The sequence below is a fragment of the Catharus ustulatus genome, chromosome 15, assembly GCF_009819885.2.
Source record: "Catharus ustulatus isolate bCatUst1 chromosome 15, bCatUst1.pri.v2, whole genome shotgun sequence".
In the NCBI taxonomy this organism is placed as follows: Eukaryota; Metazoa; Chordata; class Aves; order Passeriformes; family Turdidae; genus Catharus; species Catharus ustulatus.
This window is the reverse complement of record NC_046235.1, coordinates 8,478,135-8,497,973: the sequence shown is the minus strand read 5'-3', so window position 1 is coordinate 8,497,973 and position 19,839 is coordinate 8,478,135. Positions and strand designations below refer to the sequence as shown.

General features: G+C 41.0%; 1 protein-coding gene across 3 annotated transcripts in view; it reads right to left on the bottom strand.

The window, feature by feature from the left end:
- Positions 1-19,839, bottom strand: part of FNIP1 (folliculin interacting protein 1) — a 64,704-nt gene that overhangs the window by 43,758 nt on the left and 1,107 nt on the right. The window contains exon 1 of one of the 3 annotated variants that reach the window (XM_033073105.2): positions 258-574. The exons of the other annotated variants lie outside the window; for them this stretch is intronic. Within the exon in view, the coding sequence (XP_032928996.1) occupies positions 258-268 (11 nt within the window). The 5' untranslated portion in view covers positions 269-574. Of the gene's footprint in view, positions 1-257; positions 575-19,839 lie in introns of those variants that run through there. 3 annotated transcript variants of the gene reach the window in all.

Below are 19,839 nucleotides of genomic sequence, written 5' to 3'. Positions count from 1 at the left end.
CCCTTTCAGTTAAATTCAGTAGCACTGAACAAAATTACATTATTCAAGCAGACTGCACTTCCCTTTGCAAAGTTACAAGACAGAATCAATTCAGGCAAAAAAATATTGCACCCTTTAGCATAAAATTATATTAAAAATCATAGAAAAATAAAGCTCTAGAAGATTCACACCTCTGGAGGAGAAGTATTTTCATCACAGGGAAAATAATAAGCTTTCAAATAACTCAAATGATCTCAAGAACCGTGCAGTGACCATACCTGGGAAGCATCTTTGTCCCCTGAGCAGTTCCACTTTTCAAAATCCCTATAAACTCCTGTTGTGCCTGACTGCCAACTCAGGTTAATAATAGCTATGAGCCATATTCATCCAAAACCACAAGACTGTCAGGTGACGTATCAAGAGGTCTGAATTTAACTCAAACAAAAGACTCTCCATGCTGCAATGCAAAAGCCTTAATCCTAGCAACAGGAGCACAGAAACCACCTTAAGGACAGCAGCGTCGGGGTTTGCACCAGGCTGCGTTTGTGCTGTCCCGAAGTTTCATAACCCAAATCCTGCCCCACAGTTCGGCATAGTCTGGAATTTCTGCTCGAGGAAAGAGCGCCCGTCTTCTCCACTCGTTCGTCTCTTCCAGGGTTTGCTGCAGAGCAGATCAGTGTAAGAAGATCGGGGAAGCCAAGCGCTGCCCTGGCAGCGCCGGCCCGGACCTGTCAGTGCCATCCATCCGCCTCCTGTCCGCCACCGCAGCACTCCCGGTTCCGTGCCATGACCGAGTCCCCAGGCCGCCGCGGCCGCCGGGCGTTCAGCCCACTCGCTGAGGAGCAGGGGGGCCAAGCACAGCGGCCTCCTCGCCTGCGGCAGCCCCAGCGCTCGCGCTCCCGGGAGCGGCGGGATGCTCCCGGCGGAGGCCGGGCGGGCGGGCGGCCCAGCTCCGGCTGGCAGCCATCATGTGACAGACACGGCGGTCACCGCCGCCACCTGCGGCCGCCAGCCCCGCGGCACCCGCGCTCCAGCCTCCTCACACCGCGCCTCCGAGCGCTCCGCCAGCCAGGGGCTCGCCGGGGCAGGGCAACGAGGAGCCAGCCCCGGCCGCGCCGCCCGCTGCTGCCTCTGCGGCTCGACTCCCGCATCCCCTCCCCTGGCCGAACAAAGAGCGCAGTGTGCTCAGCGAGGGCTCATTAATATTACACGAGAAGAAGCGGGGATATGCAAGACAATTGGATGGCTACAGAAAAAACTAAATACGCAAAATAATGCCCTCAAAGAATACCCGACCAACCCGGGTGGCTGCAAACAAGGTTTCCTGATTGTGCTCTGGCGGTAACCCGGGTCATGCTAGGAAGGGTACCCAGACATCACAGCAGCAGAGTGTGTTTTAACCAACATTAAATAGCAAAGAACCATTCAACAAACTTTTATCGCTAAACTGTGGGAGAGGAATGAGACAGAGGGACAGGGAAGTGAAGAAGGAACTGGGCATTCAAAAACAATGCACATTAAAAGCCACTCAGTCTTGTCACAGGCATTGGTTGGGCCAATCACTTATGCTACTAAATCTGTATGATCTTTGGATAAAACTCATTCCGATAATACACGAAGCAGAAAGCCACAGCATCATAGTTCCCACTTTATTTTTTTTTCCAGTGTCTGAGAACCTACAAGTTTTGCCAATATTTTAAATACACAAGCAGCAAAACCAGATTTATCATCAGGATCTCCTGTTCCAGTGCATCCCACAGCCCAGTGCTATCAATGGTTCCCCTGTATCACAGAGTGGATGAACTGGTGTGCCTGTTCATGGGCTTTGGTTCCGAGACCATACAATCCCAAGAGGCCAGATGTTGCTTGTCCTCTGGAATGGATTTCAAAGCAGAACACGAAGCTCCCTGTTCTGCTACACATCTCAATGGGTTAAGTTCAGAGAGAAATCCTCAATCTCTTGCCGCTACAGTGGTTTTGTTGCTGTTTTATTGGATGGTAATATTTTTATGTTCGGTGCTGGACAAGTGTTTTGACACAAAAGTAGCAAAACTAAAGAGAGATAAAACCATTCTCTTTTGTTACCATGCTTTACAGGAAGTTTCTCATTTAAAAATGAAGAATTGAGGCCCTGATGCCACAAACACATACATTACAGACTTGGCTTTTCATACAAGACTAGTGTCAGGGAACTAAACGGAATTACTCACATGAGCAAAAGCTGGTTACAGGACCCATGCCTTAAGCCCAAATCTTGCCTTTAAAGCTTAGAATGCCAAGCTTTAGGAGATAAAACCATAACATCTGACCACCCCTACCTACCTTCTTGATCTAGTGAAGGAATGTGCAGTGCACAGTAATTTATTTCCTTTACCTGTGTGGCAAAGACACCACTCTCTAAAGGTTACTGATGTCAAAAGTGACCTTTTTTCTAAGACAAGCAATGCTGAGAAGTGCCATGTATTATGTAAACACTTATTTACAGGAGTAACATCTAAGGTTTCCATTTTACCTCAGGGTAACCTGATGCATATTAAAAGAAGTGCTTTGAAAGCTGACCCAGCCTTCATCCATCAACTGACCAGGAAAAATAGTGAAGGAACTTCTCTGCAAATAGAGACAGACTTGAATTGTACAGAGAGTAAACAGTGCTTTAGCGAAATCAGTGAATATTTATTGCTTGAGGAAGGAATTCAGATATTCAGTGTTTGTTTATACACACTGTCACCACTCCCATATCCAAGAAAACACAGAAGCATCTTTAACATGAGATATGCACCATCCTCTTCTCTAGGTGTATACCCAGGCTTCTCATTAAAAGGGTGAAGGCTTTCCTTTTCTTTTGTGTCTAAAATTTGAGCTTGAAAAACAAAGCTGGTAATATTACCCTTCAGAAAAACAGTGAAGTTTAAAAAAATAAAGTTACCAAAATCTCCTGCCATAGCCCATCACCTGCCAGGGAGATATTTCAGTATGCATGCACACCCGCCCAGCTGCAGATGGGAAAGATGTGGGTGATGGAGTTCAACCACATCCAGCAGCCCAGAGCTCAATGGACCCTCTGCAGACCCACCCCCCGCCCAGCTGAGGCTGGGGCATGTTCTTAAACACACACACGCCAAAACAACCTCAAAACCAAACAGCACCAAAAATCATCGCTTTCTTCACTCTATCCAAAGGCATTTCTGAAAACACTTAAAACTACTGCAAAGGCTCATATGCACCTTTTGGGAATAAATAATCTGATTTTAAACCAATCAGACAAGAGAGTTTGCTCCAACCACAGGCTAAAGAAATTATTAATTTTTGGTCTTCACTGCCTTAACAAGCTTTTTCCATCTTTCTTTTGAAAGAAGGCTTCCATCACATATGTTGTGAACACACACAACAAAGAGCCAGTGAGTGAGCCAAGACATGTTTACTGCTTAGTAATGCATGAAGGTAGGAGCTGGAAGCCACACTAGATGAGAAGAGAGAAAACCAACTAGGATTTTATTTGAAATCTGAATAGAAATACTTGGATACCATTTCTCTACAAAATACTTGCCTTATTAGATTACTACTGAGCAAGACTTCTAAAAAATGTGCTTTCTGTGCATTTTCATATCATTGCCAAGAAATAAATTCCTCACTTCTGGAGAGGAAGAGCGGAGATGTTAAAGCATGAACCTTCCATATATACCTGGAGCACATACACAAACCTGCACACACAAACATAAGCCCAGCCTAAGGTCAGCAAGAGCCCAAATGATGAGAAAGAATCACAGCAAACAGCCCTCAAGAGTTTCAAAACCTGAGCCCTCTATTCTCCAAAGGAAACCAGATTGTTAAATGCTGAAAAAAAGTGCTTTTGATAAGAGAGTAAAAAAAAAAAAAAGTTTATAAACTCTCCATACACAGGATTCTCACTACCAGCACAAGATCTCATGACTGGAATAAACTGTCTCTACCAGCATTGTAAAGGAGCATCAGCAACTACAAATCTGCTTATGAGCATTCTTGGAGGGCAGGACATGAAATAATTATCTCTCTTTTAAGAATGTGGAGATCTCAGCAGATTGACTATCCACAGTTGTAATTTTTCACTCTATGATAAAAATGCTGAAAATAAAAATAACTATCAAAGTAAAAATCTGATGCATGGTTAGGTTACTGAAACATTTGTGCTCATTTTGCATCGCATTTCTAATCGTAATCTACTATAAGACGCCAAACAAACCTCCATAATACCAACTGGTACTGCAAGACAACAGGGCATTTTCCCCCTGCCAAACAGCTATTTTATTGTGCACACTCGGGTGTGCAGAGCAGACTCTTCTGCTGTAGCTATTAAAAATAAAGTGTAAATAACTCAGTATTGTGTGCATTTAATGAAAAGTTGGGGAGCAAAAAGTTCCAATACAAATTGCTTTTGATGAACATAGCTGGAAATAGCATAGTTGTTGGAAATAAAGACTCTCCTAAAATCATCCAGAATTATGTAATGCAGCAGAGGGGGTTTGTGGGGGGCAGTCTGTGTTCCCCCCTTTATGCTGTGTAGTTCTGGAGATGTCGCAATAGGTTCAACAATCCTAAAATCCACATACAAAACTAACTTGACAAAACAGACTCAAGTTCACCAGCTCGGATTTATCAACTGCAAAGTTTTTTTAGGGAACTTAATGGTGAATTGATACTTTTTATTGTGGAAACTGTGAATATTAATAGGTGAGACAATGAAGGTAACAGACAAACGAGAGTCAAGGTTGACTACAAGACCTCTCGCCATTAAAATGAAGAATCTTAGAGGACTCATTAAGGCTCCACCCCATTGTTATCAACCCTAATATTAATGATAAATCCTTGAAAGATCCTGATGGAATAAGCGTACTTTGGTTGAATATTCCTACCATTTTCATTTTTTTAATAGACAAATATTGAATTCCCTGCACTTATCTTCAGCTTAGAGTATCTTTAAGGCTTTTATTTTCAAGTACTTCCCAGAAGCTGTAAGGACTATAGCAGTTTTATTCTTTTTGTACCACTGAAAACTGAGATTTTCAATATATTACTTCAGGAGACATTAAAAGAAAAAAGCTGCAAGGTGTATAACCAAACTGCCAGTGTGCTCTAGCTACGCCTGACATGTCAGCTGATTCTTGCACCAAGCAAACATATAGCTTTATACATAAGCAAACATAAGCTTTATTTTAAATCAGACAGACATATCTAAAAAAATACATTTTAAAAGGCTAAAAGACTAGAATGTAAACAGCTGCAATTTTTTTATGTCATGCCTTTTAATCTGTGAGTTGCACCAGGATGGGTGATGCTGTGCCTGGGATGCCAGGAGATAATGCATCCCTGCCAGGGCATCTGCCCAGACCCTGCTTTTTTCACCTTGAAACCTCCTGACCTGGCTGCAGGCAGCCAGGATACCTCCAGCCTGGAAATGCCACTCCACAGAGCACCCAAAGCACTGGTACCTCCAGTGCCAGCATATGACAACCACAGAACCTCTGGCTTCAGACACTGGCACCTGCTGCACAGCCCTGTGTGAGACCTGGGAACCTGGCTGTGTCAGGGTGCAGGAAGACATCTGCTTATGCTGATTAAAACATCCTGTAATATTTGTTTTGTGAGTTTTATAAGAGGAAAAAATATGGCCTTGGTGGTGAAAGTCATCAGCGCAGGCAAGGCAACATGGGGCTTGGAGCATTCTTTGACTGTAGGCCATGGTCCTGTAATGGATTAAGGTAGCTGCACTTGTGACCAAGTGATAATTGAGAGCCTAATAAATCTCTACACAAGTATTTGTCACTCAGAGATGGAAAACAATTGTTATGGACCTTCATAACAAGCTACAAGTGATAAAATTACAGCTAATACTAAACATACCAAGAAAGCCCACAGATCACTCCTGAGTTCCTTGCTCAATGTTCACATTCTCAGTTAAATTTTCCCCCTACCCTAGATATCATTTATCTGCTGCATTGCTTTAGCTGAGGTCTATGTGCTGTTCTTTTCTCTGGGGGGGAAAAAATTAGAAACAAATAAAAACTAAAAAAAAACTAAAAAAAAAAAATCCTAAAACTAAAACTAAAAAAAAAAAAACCTAAAAAAAACAAAACAAAACAAAATAACCGCAGAGTTGCAGCTGTTCAGGGTGCCTTTGAAAAGGAGGAAGACAAAGGTAAGTAGTTATTCTCCAAAGATTCACAGGGATCAGTGCCTGAACAGCATTTTACTCTGTCCCTCATGTGACTGTTTAATTAGGTGTTGATTCACTCAGTCATAAGACACGAGGAAACAGAGCTGCAAGCCCCAACGTCAAAGTAATGCCTGTTCTGCCAGTTTCTGTATTAGCAAAGCACAAAGGGGACATCCAGTTCTGAGAAGCAAAACTTGTGCTTTCTTGCCCATAAACCAATCCATCGCATAATTTCAACCTTTCCATATTGAAAAAAAAAGCAAAAAAGACATATGAACTACTTCAGAGAAAAACGCTTGTGAATTCCCTGATTATTCTTGCCTGTAAGAGCCAGGGCCAGTGCAAGTGTCCACAGTGTGAGCTCCCTGGTCAGGCCCTGAAGGCCTGAGAGCAGTGTCCCCCTTCCATCTGATAATCTAGGTCCAAGCTGCTTCAGGATATCAGGCTTTCTTCTGGGGTTTGTTTGCTTTTGGAAAAAGAATACAAGCTATTTTTCTGTGGCTTTATTCCCGTTATTAAATGAATTTCTTGGCCTCCTTAGCACCAAAAAGCTTTTCTGTTATGGGGTCTGTTCCCATAGTAACAGGCTTTAAAAATATCAAAGACATTTTCAGGACATGGTAAACCAATTTCACAAACTGTGTATGTGTGTAACAGGAAAAGCTGACAGACAATTATTTATATGTACCCTGTTCAGACAAGGTTTGACGTAGGGATAATCCCAAGATGCTGCTCTCAGGCCAAAGCCTGAGTTGGAGAGGACTAAGTGAACTTCAACTTGCCATGTTACCAGATCATTTATCAAGACAGTCACATAAAATTAATAGATGACAATTATTTTTTCCAATGAAGGTGACATTTAAGTTCAATAGGTCACTGAAATGCATTAAATGCCAAAAGTTTGTTCCTGAAGAATACAACCCCCTCAATCTTTGATTTTTAACACTGTGTGCTTGTAGTCACACTTTCCTCATTCATGTAGATTTTACAACTGATTTAAAACACATCTAAGCACAGCAGCAGGTTCATTGGGAACAGTCAAACTACTTACAGACTTACAGCACACGCCTAAGCACAGTGCTGACTCAGTCTTATAGCCCTCATCAGCTTTCACCAAAACCCCATCTCAGTCACACAGGAACAACTGCAAACTAAAGACAGAGGATGATTATAGTAGCAAGTATAACAAATTCCTATCTATGGAATTAAATCCCACGCTGCCCTATCCGTACGTGATGCTCATTAATATCAATATGCCACAAGTCCTAGTGATAGATACTCTCCATGAATCAATAACTGCCTGATACCAGCGTTGGTCACTTGCAATCTAAGTATTGTCCAACACATTCAAATGTCTGATGTGGCCCAATTCTGCCATCTTTTTGCACACAGAGCGGTTTCCTGCTGCCATTAGCCCAAAAGACTTTAACCCATCCCTTTAGATAACCCTCAAAACCCTTAACAGTAAAGTACACTGCATTTCAAGACTATTGCCAGGCTCTGAACCAGAAACAATTAGGCATGATTTCATAGATCTGCCAAATAACAATAACAAATATCTAGATGTACTGGATCTATCCTACAGCTGCTTTTCAGGAGGGAAGACTTTTCTAACTTGGCTCCAACCCATGCACTAAACATCCCTCCCTTACTGGCTCTACAAGTCAAACAGGCCCCTACTTAACTTGCAGAAGGGATGAGATCTTGATTTGTGCAGATACTGCAAGAGCCTCAAGACAACTGTGAGCAGCCTAGACTGCTTAATTCTTCAAGGCAAGAGTCACGCTGCTCAACTGTTTTCCAAATTAAGCATGTAAAGGTGACTTGAGACTATTTCAGGTATATAGAGTAGACACTAAAGACACTGGTTGACTTCACTTTCATGTAACTCATAAGGACATGAGGAGAAATAAAAATCTGATGCTTGAACAAGCCACACCTTCATTATTATTGTAAAAAAAATACAGACTATCAGAATATTGGAGCAGCCTGGCACCTTCAAGTAAACGTGCCTTAACTGTAAGGTCCTAAATGCTTTGGTTACCCAATGCAGAAGAACATGTAAAAATGCATTTAGCTATCAGCTAAGGCCTGCTCAATCTTTAAACCAAGCCTAACAAAGTGCTTTACTGAGTTTGCTCCATTGTGCTTTGCTCACTGCTACAAGCACCTCTGTACCCTTAGGCTTTCTGCCATCCCCTTCAGTTTTCTAAGTCTCACTACATGCTCACAGTTTTGGGTCTCCAAGAATGACAGGAACAGAAAATACAGTGTAGGCCATTGCCTTAGCTATTGTGCAAGATCTTCAACACAACTATCCATCTAGAGGGATTTTTCCACAGCAGAAAGACTGAACTGGTCAAGTATTACTGAGAACCCCACACAACAAACACATGGCAGATTCAAGCATCAGCTGAACACAGCCCTTACACACTACAGAACTTTTCCTACTGCTAAAATCTTTGTCTCTGATAAAGAAAACTGCAGGTTCAGCTCAACATGCCCTCCCTGGGTATCAGCACCGAAACTCCAAACACACACCTTCCTTATCATGGAACTGAGCCGGAACACACAGTCCAAACCAACTCTGCCTGACAGAATCAACAGAACCACTTGATAAAAACCTATGTAGTTCTACTGGGAGAGGTTGTGCTTAATCAAGATATATATATATATATTTAGTGTCTGTTCAATAAACCCCTCTTAGCTGGTTGTACCAGAATTGATGTGAATGTAATTCAGACACTCCCAGCCACCACAGCTTGCCAGTAGATTTCAGTCTGTCCACATAAGCATCCTTAAAATGTGAAACACAAAGAAGCCTAGTGCTGCAGGTAACCTGTTGTGAACCAGCCACAGCAACACACAAAGCTATTTATTCCACTGCATCAGGAGGAAAGAAAGGCTCATGTGCTGGACAGCAATAGCTATCAATGCTAGCAGGATATTTTGGACTGGTTTGTTTTTGGTTGGGTTGTTTTTTTCGTGGTCTTTCTAAAGGAGCTGTTGGCAAAGCAATTGCTCCCTTTGCTTTCCATTTCCCTTTCCCCTTCTCCTGCTCATGCACATCACTTGATGTGACACAACAGTAACCCCTAACAGGATGTACTCCACTTGTGGCAGGAGGGGAAGGGACAGCACAGCACCCAGGGGAACCCCTTAGAGGGGAAAGGCAGCACTGCAGGCCTCAGACAGGACAGTACTAACAAAAGAGCAGAAGAATAGAAGGGAAAGTGAAATGGGCTTTAACTCTCTTCTGTGTGTGAGTGCATGTGCTTAAGTAAATACAAGTTCCCAAAGAGCACTGAACAGGCATAGTGACAATGAGGGAGAACACCACAAGGAACAAAAAAATCCCAAGCAAAATTAATCACAGAATCATTAAGGTTGGAAAAGTCCTCCAAGATCATCAAGTCCAACCTTTGACTGAATACCACTGTGCCCACAAAACCATTATATCCTGTAAAATGTATGTATGTAAACACAGTAGCATCATACAACTGCTTCCAACTACACTTGCACATGTACCTTTGTAACCTTCTGAACACAGGGCAACTCCAAAATGCTTATATTTATACAGCATCTATTAGCTGCCAAAATCACAAAAATTTGTTTCTGATCTAAGAAGCAAAGGAGTCTGCCCAGTGTTACAGTATAGCAATTTAGGCTTGTCTACACACTGCACACAGGTAATGAATTTACCTGTCTCACTGCTGGGGGAAACACCAAAGTCTTTCACAGACAGCAGCTGAGCAAGGCAGGCAAGTTTTTTGCTTTGTGGTATCCTGATTACTGTGAGTTGAGACAGATGCTTGCACACTCAGAGCCATGATAGCAAATGAAGGTACCTGGGTATATTTCCAAATGTACAGATATATGTATTTTGCCTGACACAGAAAAATATATATCTGTAGATGACACATGAGGTCTTTCCTCATGTGAAGTCTTTCCTGCTCTTGTGATCTTTTCTTCCAGCATGAATATGCTTCAGCAAGCTCAAGGCTTTGGCACTGAAAGCCTTCAAATCCCAGTGAGGATGCAGAGGACTTCATAGAACTGGGCCACTTGGTACTAGCCTTAATGTTTAAGTTTCTCTTTAATTTTTATATAATAAACAATTTCTTCTCAAACTTCCCATTCCTGCTAAATTTTCTTCTCCTCTGCCTTCTTTACCCATACAGATGAGAACAACTGCCATTACTGAATCTTACATTATCTTGCATAGGTTTTTTTCTCCAGTGTGGGCATAAAGTAATGTCACCTCCTGAGTGCAATTCAGCTGATTTGTCCTGCCAGCTACTAATAGAAAAGACCAGTGTTTAAATAAGTGTATACTAAACCCAGGTGGGGAAAAACCCAACAAAATCACAAACAAAATCCCATAACACCTGGTCTTATCTTCTGACCCCAGTGTGAAAAAAAGCCTAATAGAACACACCAACATAAGCTACCTAGTAGTTTCTGAACATTCTTCAACTGATAAAGAAAATCTGATGACACATTTTAAAGTAGCTACATATTCAGGCTAACCAAAATTATTTATTTGTTGATAACTGCAGAAAAGATACTATGGGAAAAAAAATCCTACTAAAATTAAAAGAAAGTAAAATAAATTAGTCCTATTATGAAGTGTTATTTTTGCTTATCTGAAAAATGTTTGATATTTCTTTATATAAAGATAAAATTCTGTTACAGTCTCAAAAGAAATTAAAGTTGCTTTGCTTTTTTTTTCCTTCTACACATATTTACTATGTCTGTTTTGGTAAAAAAAAAAAAAAATCAGTTCATCATTAGCATCTCTTGTATAACTAGTAAATATACCCAGTTAAGAAACCATCATGCTCATTTTCACAGCTTCTTAGTACTCCATGCTGTCAGTAGAACAATTTCCTTTTCTACTTAGCAAGCACAGTAATTTCCAGTAACTCACAGCAGCCGAAATGCAGTTAAGTGCTGAAAAAGCCAACCACTTTTTTCTGTCTGACTATTTAAGTTCTATGTCAGAGTTTGGGCTGCCTTTAAATAGAAACACTTAGCACTGTAAGCCAATTCACTGTCCTGACATTTGAGGCATTTCTTTAACTCTGTCTTAAGGAGTAATACTGTTATTTTTCCTGTAGGAACAAGAAAATTCTGGCAGACTTTTTCCCTAACAGCTTCTCGGATGTTCAGATAATGTCATTCAACTAGAACAAGCTTCTGAGAAGGAGCACATGCTCCCACCAAAATTCACAGGCTGCTCCCCACACACCCAACCACACAGCTTATCATCTGCACCCATTCTTCACTAACACCTGAACTAACACAGTTTTTTGCTACAAATTTCTAGTATCAAATTTCATGAAAAAGAGTAAACAAACCACTCAGCCAACTCTCTAAATGGCAAGAACATTTTCTAGGTAAGGCTTGACAGGGGCAGTGCAAGGAGAGTGCAAAAATACTCGTCAAGAATCTCATTCATTTTCCACTGAATTGCTTCCACGTGATGTGCTTCCTTCTGCCCAACTGAAGTCTTCCATAATTACCCACAAACATGACAAACTAAGTGCTGAGCACACAGGCTTTGGAGACCTGATTTAAACCTTGGACGTGCATGAGACAGGAAAAGCACGGGTAGGTAGCAGACAGTGTGTGCTTTAATACTCGTCAGAAAGCAGAATAATTTAGCTAACAGAGGGTTTGATATTCTGCTATTCATAGTAGTCCAGGACTGGCCTTTCTTGAGGTCACATTACAGCTGTTCTCTGCAAACTACACAGGGCAAGCTGTGGAACCTTGTGACTACTGTCTTCCTCCAACATGCCCATACTCTGGCTGTTCCCAGGGAACAGGGCTATGTTCCCAGGGACATAGCCATTGTAAACAGGACTGGACAAAGCAAAAGACAGCTCAGAGCTTCACAGGTACTAACAAGCAGGAGACACCCAACAGCATTTTCACTAAAGTTAGAGAAACTCAGCTCACTCAAACTTCTGTTCTCACATTCTCCACCAGACACAATAGAAATCAATCAACAGGTTTAGAAATTATTGAAGGGCATGCAAGGCCAAGCATAGCACTGTGTGAGCCACCATTCTGATAGCTTCTGAGGCTAAAATAAAACAGAATAAGAAGGTGTATAGCAAAGTAACAGTTCCTTTGGTCAATGCTTAAACAATTTGCCTTCTCTCTCTTTGAGTGGGAAATGACACAGGAACTGGGGTGAAGATACTGCTCTGGCTTTAACAGACACAAAGCCAGGATCTAAAGTCATGACTAAACTGCATTTGAAGTTTCTTCATTTATCAACCAAAACAGATGGAAGAGAACTGTAATTTGGCTCCCATTTCTTCCCAGCTCTATATCACACAAACTGAAAGAGTAGAAGGTTTCTGATACTATTACAAATTTTATGTTTTGCTGACATTTTAGCTGGAGCAAGGGAAAAAACATTTGAAGGCGCTGAGAGTGAGACACACTCAGATCTGGAGGGACATGAAATACCATGAACGTGCAGGGTATGACCAGTGCCCAAAGTAAATGAAATATGATTGTTTCTGTGATGTATTTTACTCATTTTAGACCAAAATAACTACTGAGGAACGTTGTGGAACGATCCTGGAGAAACAGAGCAGGATCAGCAGTGTGTGACAGATCATTTCCATGCCTGAAGCCCAGTGCTATCAGCAGGGGCTGTTGCAGGTCCACACTTGGGTACAGCCAACCACAGGACACTGTTGGGTTTGTTGATGTGGGCAGGGGGTACCTACAGCCAGGATTGTTGTTACTAACACCAGCAGCACTGCAGAATCCTCCACCTGTACAAAATGGGTTCTTTCAAGGCCAGAGTTCTAAAGACAGTTAATATACAAGAGCTGGAAAATACCCAGATTATCAACATAAAAGCATCAGACAAGACTGTTAAATATAAAAAGTTTTTACATACAGCCAAACTGTTTAAGTCCAAAGGTTTAATTGCTTGATAAGAGCTATGAAATTAGAAAAGAAAAAACTTCATTTACAAGCACGTTTTTCTTGCAGATACATCTCACATGATGTGCTGTTAACATTCTATATGTAGCTCATGGAGTATTTAATGCTGCAATTCACAAGTTTAAACAAGTTACTCTGTAACATATTGTGTTCTGATTAATAGTATCTCCAGAAGCTATCCGTTTCAGAGAAGAAAAAAATTGTTCACACAAATGTACGGAATCAACTCAAGTAAAAGCTCTGGTTGAGCACTAAGCAACATTGTTAACCATGCATTGCTGTAAAAATAAATAAATCCTCTTCAATACAAAGACTACATAACAACCACTTACATGTCTATGAAGCAAAACATATTAGGGCAGGTATTGCTAGGAATTAATGATTGAATGTAGTGTTTATGGTCACATTCCTTAGGCACAACAGAATCACATGAATTCTGGGCAAATATATTTCCCATATTTGAATATCTCCCATATATAAATTCTGCTACTAACTGTAAGGTGGAGCAGCTGGTGCATCAGCAAAACAATTACCGATTAATAAGATTGCTTCCTGTTTTTAATGGGCATAACTTTTCTCCTCTAGCAGATATTTTACAGATTAAGGCTCTCTATCTAACACCACAAAGGCAGAATTTTTCAAGTTCTCAGAGACAAAATCTGCTCTTGGCTGATTATGGAAGTCCAGCACAACCACACTGCAGATTCACTGCTGCAACTGAGCTTTGCATTTTCCCTAATGTTATTCTCAAACATGTGATCATGCAGACATCCAGTTCCAGATGTAGCACTGGAAGGGAACACAATCACTAAGCATGAAACCACCACATGCATTACTTTCCACTTGCAAAACACACTGCTAAAGTGGTCACCTACAGCATTCAGCCAAAATTACAACACAAGTTTCAGGCTCCAAGTCACTCCAGTCCAGTTTATTCCAGAAGAGAAGCTTGGATTCATCCAAGCTGTCACCATGAGCATACGCTAACTCAAAGCATACACAAGGCAAGGGATAAAGCCCTTTGAAAACACAAGGACAATGTATCAGTCAACCAGATGAGCTGATCATCCCAAGTCAGCAAGGTTTGTAACATGAGACACACAAACACACCCTGTCACCTGAAAATAAATGCTGGAATAGTTTCAGGAAAGGAGAAAACATCACAGTGCACAAGCAGGTACATATGCTCCAGGCTCTCAGTATGTCTCATGCCTCATGATCTAACCTGTAGTAGGAGAGGGAAGAAACAGAACTCAAGGGTTTGTAGAAACACCTTCTTACAATACTTGCCACCATAACCCAAGTGTGAAGCATTTCCACTTGAGTATATCTATGTACATGATGCACTCACTACAACCTCTCCTCCAAAAGATTTCTAATTTAGAGGAAGAAGCTGAAATGCAGGGAGGGGAACCAAGAAAGTGACTGTTCCAAGGGTTACTCAATGAGGCGGGAGACTGCAGCTACCCCAGACAGCCCAGGCCATCCCACAGGGAGGAAGTGATGCTGCAGGCTGGGAGGAAGCCGAGTGCACACTGACAGTGCTGACCTCGTGATGGCTAGCATGGGCAGAGCAGCCTCGTGATGCCAAATTCTCAAGTCACCACGAGTCCCCAGGGCAACCCTTCACCTGTGAGCTCATTTTGTAATGAGCTTTACCTCCTTCTAAAAAGCAAGAGAAAAAATGAGCAGAGGGTTTTTCACCCCATCCTTCATGTTCCCTGCTCCACTGGCGATGGGAAGAAGCCAAGGTGAAGCAAGGGCTAGGCAGAGGTCCCACCAGGGGAGGGAAAAACTTTCTAAGGCACAAAGCCAGGCAGACACAAGCACCCCAACGGTTTTCAAATTATTTCATCATTCTCTGCACCTAATATGCACTCACACGCACCTAGCAAACTGGGAATATCAATCCAAGCTAATTTCTTCAGATCTGGTGATAAGTAAATAATCACTGCATGGACTGCCAATCCTCTGATTATCAGCTCCTTCAGTCACTTTACAGACTCAGTTTGCAGCATTGCTTTATTGAGAGCTAGCACCTAATTCTCAAGGACATGCTGTGTTTTAGGAGCACCACATTCCTATCTGGAGAAGCACTTGGAAGACCTAGAGAATGGTGGCAAGGAGGGCTTGGAGAGCAGCCTTTTCAGAAGAAATGGTCAAAACTATCTCCAAGCTCCAGAGGTGCTCAGGGGAATCTTGTCACTTGTTTGTCTCTGTTTTCAAGACGAAAATTGACTTTAAGCACTGGAAGGTACATAAAAACTTACATGACAGGAAATGCAAAACAGATTTTGGCAAAAAGAAGTACTTTAGAAAACAGCAATAATATTTCAAAACACAAGCCCAAGTCATAATAGCATAAAGAAAACTGCATAAATCAAATTAAGTATTTATTAAAACTTGGTGCACTCAAGCTAATGAATGCAACCAAAAAGCCAAAACCATACTCTTCCAGAGATTACAGAAGAGATGGATTTTTATAAAAAATCAAAACTTAAAAGGACATTAAAGGGCAGAAATTAACTTAAATCACAGTAACATTTCAGATGTTTCAGAATTTGAGTAGTCTTCAAAATTATGGCATGAAAGCTTTTTAAATTCATCAGATAACTGGAAAAGATAAAAAGCGGGACCCATTACAAAATGAGGTCAAGCTAATGCTCTTTTGGAAAATAGACTTTGAGGTGGTGAAATTCCAGGAGTTTTACAAATATTGACAAAAAACCTTGCAGAATGCCAGAAATGAACAAACATCAAAACATGCTGTTTCATTAATAACAGGTTTTGGTCAGGCTGGCTTGATGCATTGCTGAGGAACAACTTTAAAAAGCCTTGTGCAGAACTATCAGGAATTTGCTGGCTGCATTTCTCCCAGGAACTGACACGATTTGGCAAGAGATCCGTTTTCCTGGGCTCAGCCAAGCTGTACACAAATCTACCTGCTCCTGAGAAAAAAGTTCCGTGAGTAAAACTTTTGACTGGAAATATCAATGTAAAGACAACTTTCCTGTTCTTCCTTCACCTTACTTCACTCTCCACTTAAAAAAGCTGTAGTAGTCTCTGGCTACACAATAATAAATGTCTCTGAGTCTCTCTGCACTTTATTTCAAGAAATTAGCCTTTAGTTCAAGAAGCAATTATGCCCTTGTAAGAAAGCATGTACAATTTTTACTGTGCAAGAACAATAGCTCTGCAGAAGAACTGGCTCATGAAGCATCTTTGTATCAAGCTACTCACTTACAACTCCAGGTTTATTCCCTTGATGAATGCCACTGCTAGAAAATACATGAAAGGAAACTAATCTCAGCATACCATTTAAAGTCACTGCCACAGAGAACAGAAAGAGTCTGGGCTGATGGGGAATGCTTGCCCAGACAGATTTCAGGAAATACTACTTTGCAGTCAGCCTGAGGCCTTTCCTATCTCAAGAACCTGGCAAACTATTCTCTCAATAAAAGAGCAGCACATATTACTAGAAGACCCCAAGAGAGCACATGTCCGGGACAACCAAAAATGGCTTTCTCCATCATAACGAACATTTTAAATTATTTATTCCTGTATCTCCCAGTTTGAAAAGCAGCGCTTGTTCTCAAAAATACTTAAATAAGCAGAGCAAAGCCTAAAGGAAGAATGTGCCCAAAGATACCCCACATCATTAGTAAGACTTGAAACTGGAAGGGGTTCTGTCAAGCTTGAACAATTACCACACAGCTGTACCTCTACAACAGGTGCTTTAACAAGAGCAAAACAGAGTTTGCAAACATCAGTGGAATGCCCCTCGGGGTGAGATGGGTCTTTAGAGTTCCCTAGATTAAAATTAAAAAAGAGACACTGAAGCTTTTATTGGGCTGTAGTGTAAAAAGAACTCCTGACTAATAATCCCTCTATCCTCCAGCTAGGCAGGCAGGATGTCTAGAGACAGAAGAGAACAAGTATATGAACTTATATATAAGATGGAAAAAACCCCCCCCTGAGTTTCCCTCCTAGGTAGAGCCCCAAAATGTGCAAGTCTCAGTAGTTCAATGTTACAAGACAATCCCTCTCCCTCTGCCACATGCTAATAGTGCTCCAAGTTCAATCAGCATCCCAACACACTCTCCTGCAGAAAGTCGGCTGCAGTCCTAGCAACTGTATTTACCATTGGAAATACTGCATCCTGACAAGGATATAAAGCCTCAGCCCTCTTGGTAATTTACTGAGCCCATTCTGAAGAACAAAAAGCTGGTTGAGTTTTCAGTGACTTACTAGCTTCCTTTTCTCCAGAGGGCTGAAGTGGATCCCTGGAATGCCAGGAAAGACACAGCAGCTGAAAATGACTATGTGTAACAGTCAGTAATGTAAACGTGTAGTGGAATGTTTTGTGTGCCCATACAATATATAGCAGAAATGCATGGCTGCTTCTGCTTATTTTAAGGAAGTTTTTGTAAGATTATTTCCATCTTACTGCAACAGAGTTCATTTATGTACTATTTTAAAGTGTATCTCCATTTTAGACACATACAGCTTACAGCTCACGTGAACACCTTTATGTATTTTTACAACAAGAATACTTTGAGTTTAAAATTCTAGAAAACGGCTTACTTGAAATTTTGTTTTCCTAATAACTGTAGCAGCCTGAGCCTGGGCTGAGCTCTCCTGTCACCAGCAGCAACCTGTGCCAGAAGCTACAATATGGCAAAGAGATCCTATTTATAGTAAGAGTTACCCTCAGGGAAAAATCCACTCACGAGAGTATTATTTGCAGTAGACAGCAGGTACTCTACATCTTGGAATATAATGGCTTGACTCTTCCCTCCTAGAATACTTGCAGGTGTTTCTGTGTTTCTTACAAACAGATTTTACCACTAAATTTTGAATATTCTTGCTCACTATGTGAATGTCAAGCTACAGCTTGACAAAAGATTTCAGTCCAAGGGCCAAGTCAGCCAATTGCCCCAGATTAAATGGAAGAGCTAAAAAACTAACAAGTAGTGGATCAACTGTAATTTTCTAAAGTTTCTTCTGAAAAATAAACTGCATACGTATATTAAAAAATTATATAAATGGCAAACTGGTACCTCAGCAAATATTTTACAGTTGCCAACTTACTGTTCCCATTACTAAACCTCCGGCACCTAGTCCTGATGGGTTTTACAGAGTCTGGCTAGACTTAGGCTCACAAAATTTCACACACCCACAGCATAGAAAGAGATTTTTGGCAGGAAACAAAACAAAACAAACAAAACCAAAACAAAACAAAAATTTAAAACACACCACAAACAAATCAACAACTAAATAAATTGTTTCCCCTGAAAAGTATGGTTTTATTTTTGTAACAGTGTAAGTTCAGATAAATAGAACTGGTGAATTTTCACAATAAGCCTGATAGAAATGCAAAATATATTCATAGCAAAAAAAAAAAAAAAAAGTGGCAAAATCATCCTTAAATGTTCTGCTATACTAATATCATTGCCAGAGCAATTGGCTTTTTTCTCCAAGTACATATTATTCACAAAATGTAATAAGAGAATTTATATATTTTTATGGTTGTTCTACACAGTCTCCTCAATAACAGACCTGAGTTTTCAAAGTGAAGACAGACAGAAATACCAGTGCTCAGAATATTTGGGAAATGCTGTTATTTAGACTGTAAACAGATATAATGTATCAATCCATAAAACATCACCTTGCCCCAATGGAACTGATAAGGCTGTTGCATTCAGGCTCACTGGAATCAGCAAGTCTAAAGTGCTTGTTTCCAGTCTCCAAAGACTCAGCTGTCATAAATAACAGTCCTTATTTTCTGTATTACCTGGAAGTTTCACCAGGAATTGACAGTCCTAACAAGCTGTAACCTTAGCTACAAACTTAGCTCCATTTAGAAAATTAAAGCAGTCATTAGGCAATATGCCTAGCAATCATCTGCACTAATCTTCAAAAATACTACTTGGCTCTCCTAAGTCAGAGCTGGATCTCCCACCCTCTCCAGAGCCTCGTCAGCCTCTCACTGCAAATTATACCTGTAGGTCCACCAAAAAAAAAAAAAGTCCAATTCCAAATTCACCAGTTACCAGTTGATAGTTCATATCACAAAGCCTATATCAAACAGCACTATAATCTTCAGACCCAGTTTTGCACAGAATAATACAGATGATGAGGGAAGCACAGACCTTGCCAAGTACTCGCTCTCATCCTTTCAGCACAGGTGTGATTCCCACATTTCTGCCCCAGGTCTGAACTGCATGAACCACCAGTCTCTAGACAAACCCAGCACCAAGGCAAGGCAAAAGGCAAGACAATTATACAGAGCAGTCCTAGTATCCCTTCCCTTCCCCACCAAGGGCCCTAGTCCAGCATTAACATGATTTGGAAAATAAGATGACATCAACATCATGAAAACATTATGTTTCTTAGAAAAGATAATTTTAAAAAAGGATTCACTCCACAGTGAACATCAGAGATGTGAAAGCAATTACGAATCCATGTCTTCAAAAATTGTGTGAGTGCCAGGTAACATCCAGAAGCATGTCTTGACTCCTTGAGGACTCATATAGTCTAATCAGTATTTTTTGAAAACCCTTGCACTTAGATAACTGCAGATACACTATTATCCATCTAAACTGCTAAATACTGCAGCCAAAAGAGGTAATTACAGAAAATTAAGCCCATCAGAGATGTCCCTTTACAGAGAACACAAGGGCTGATCATTTGTAGGC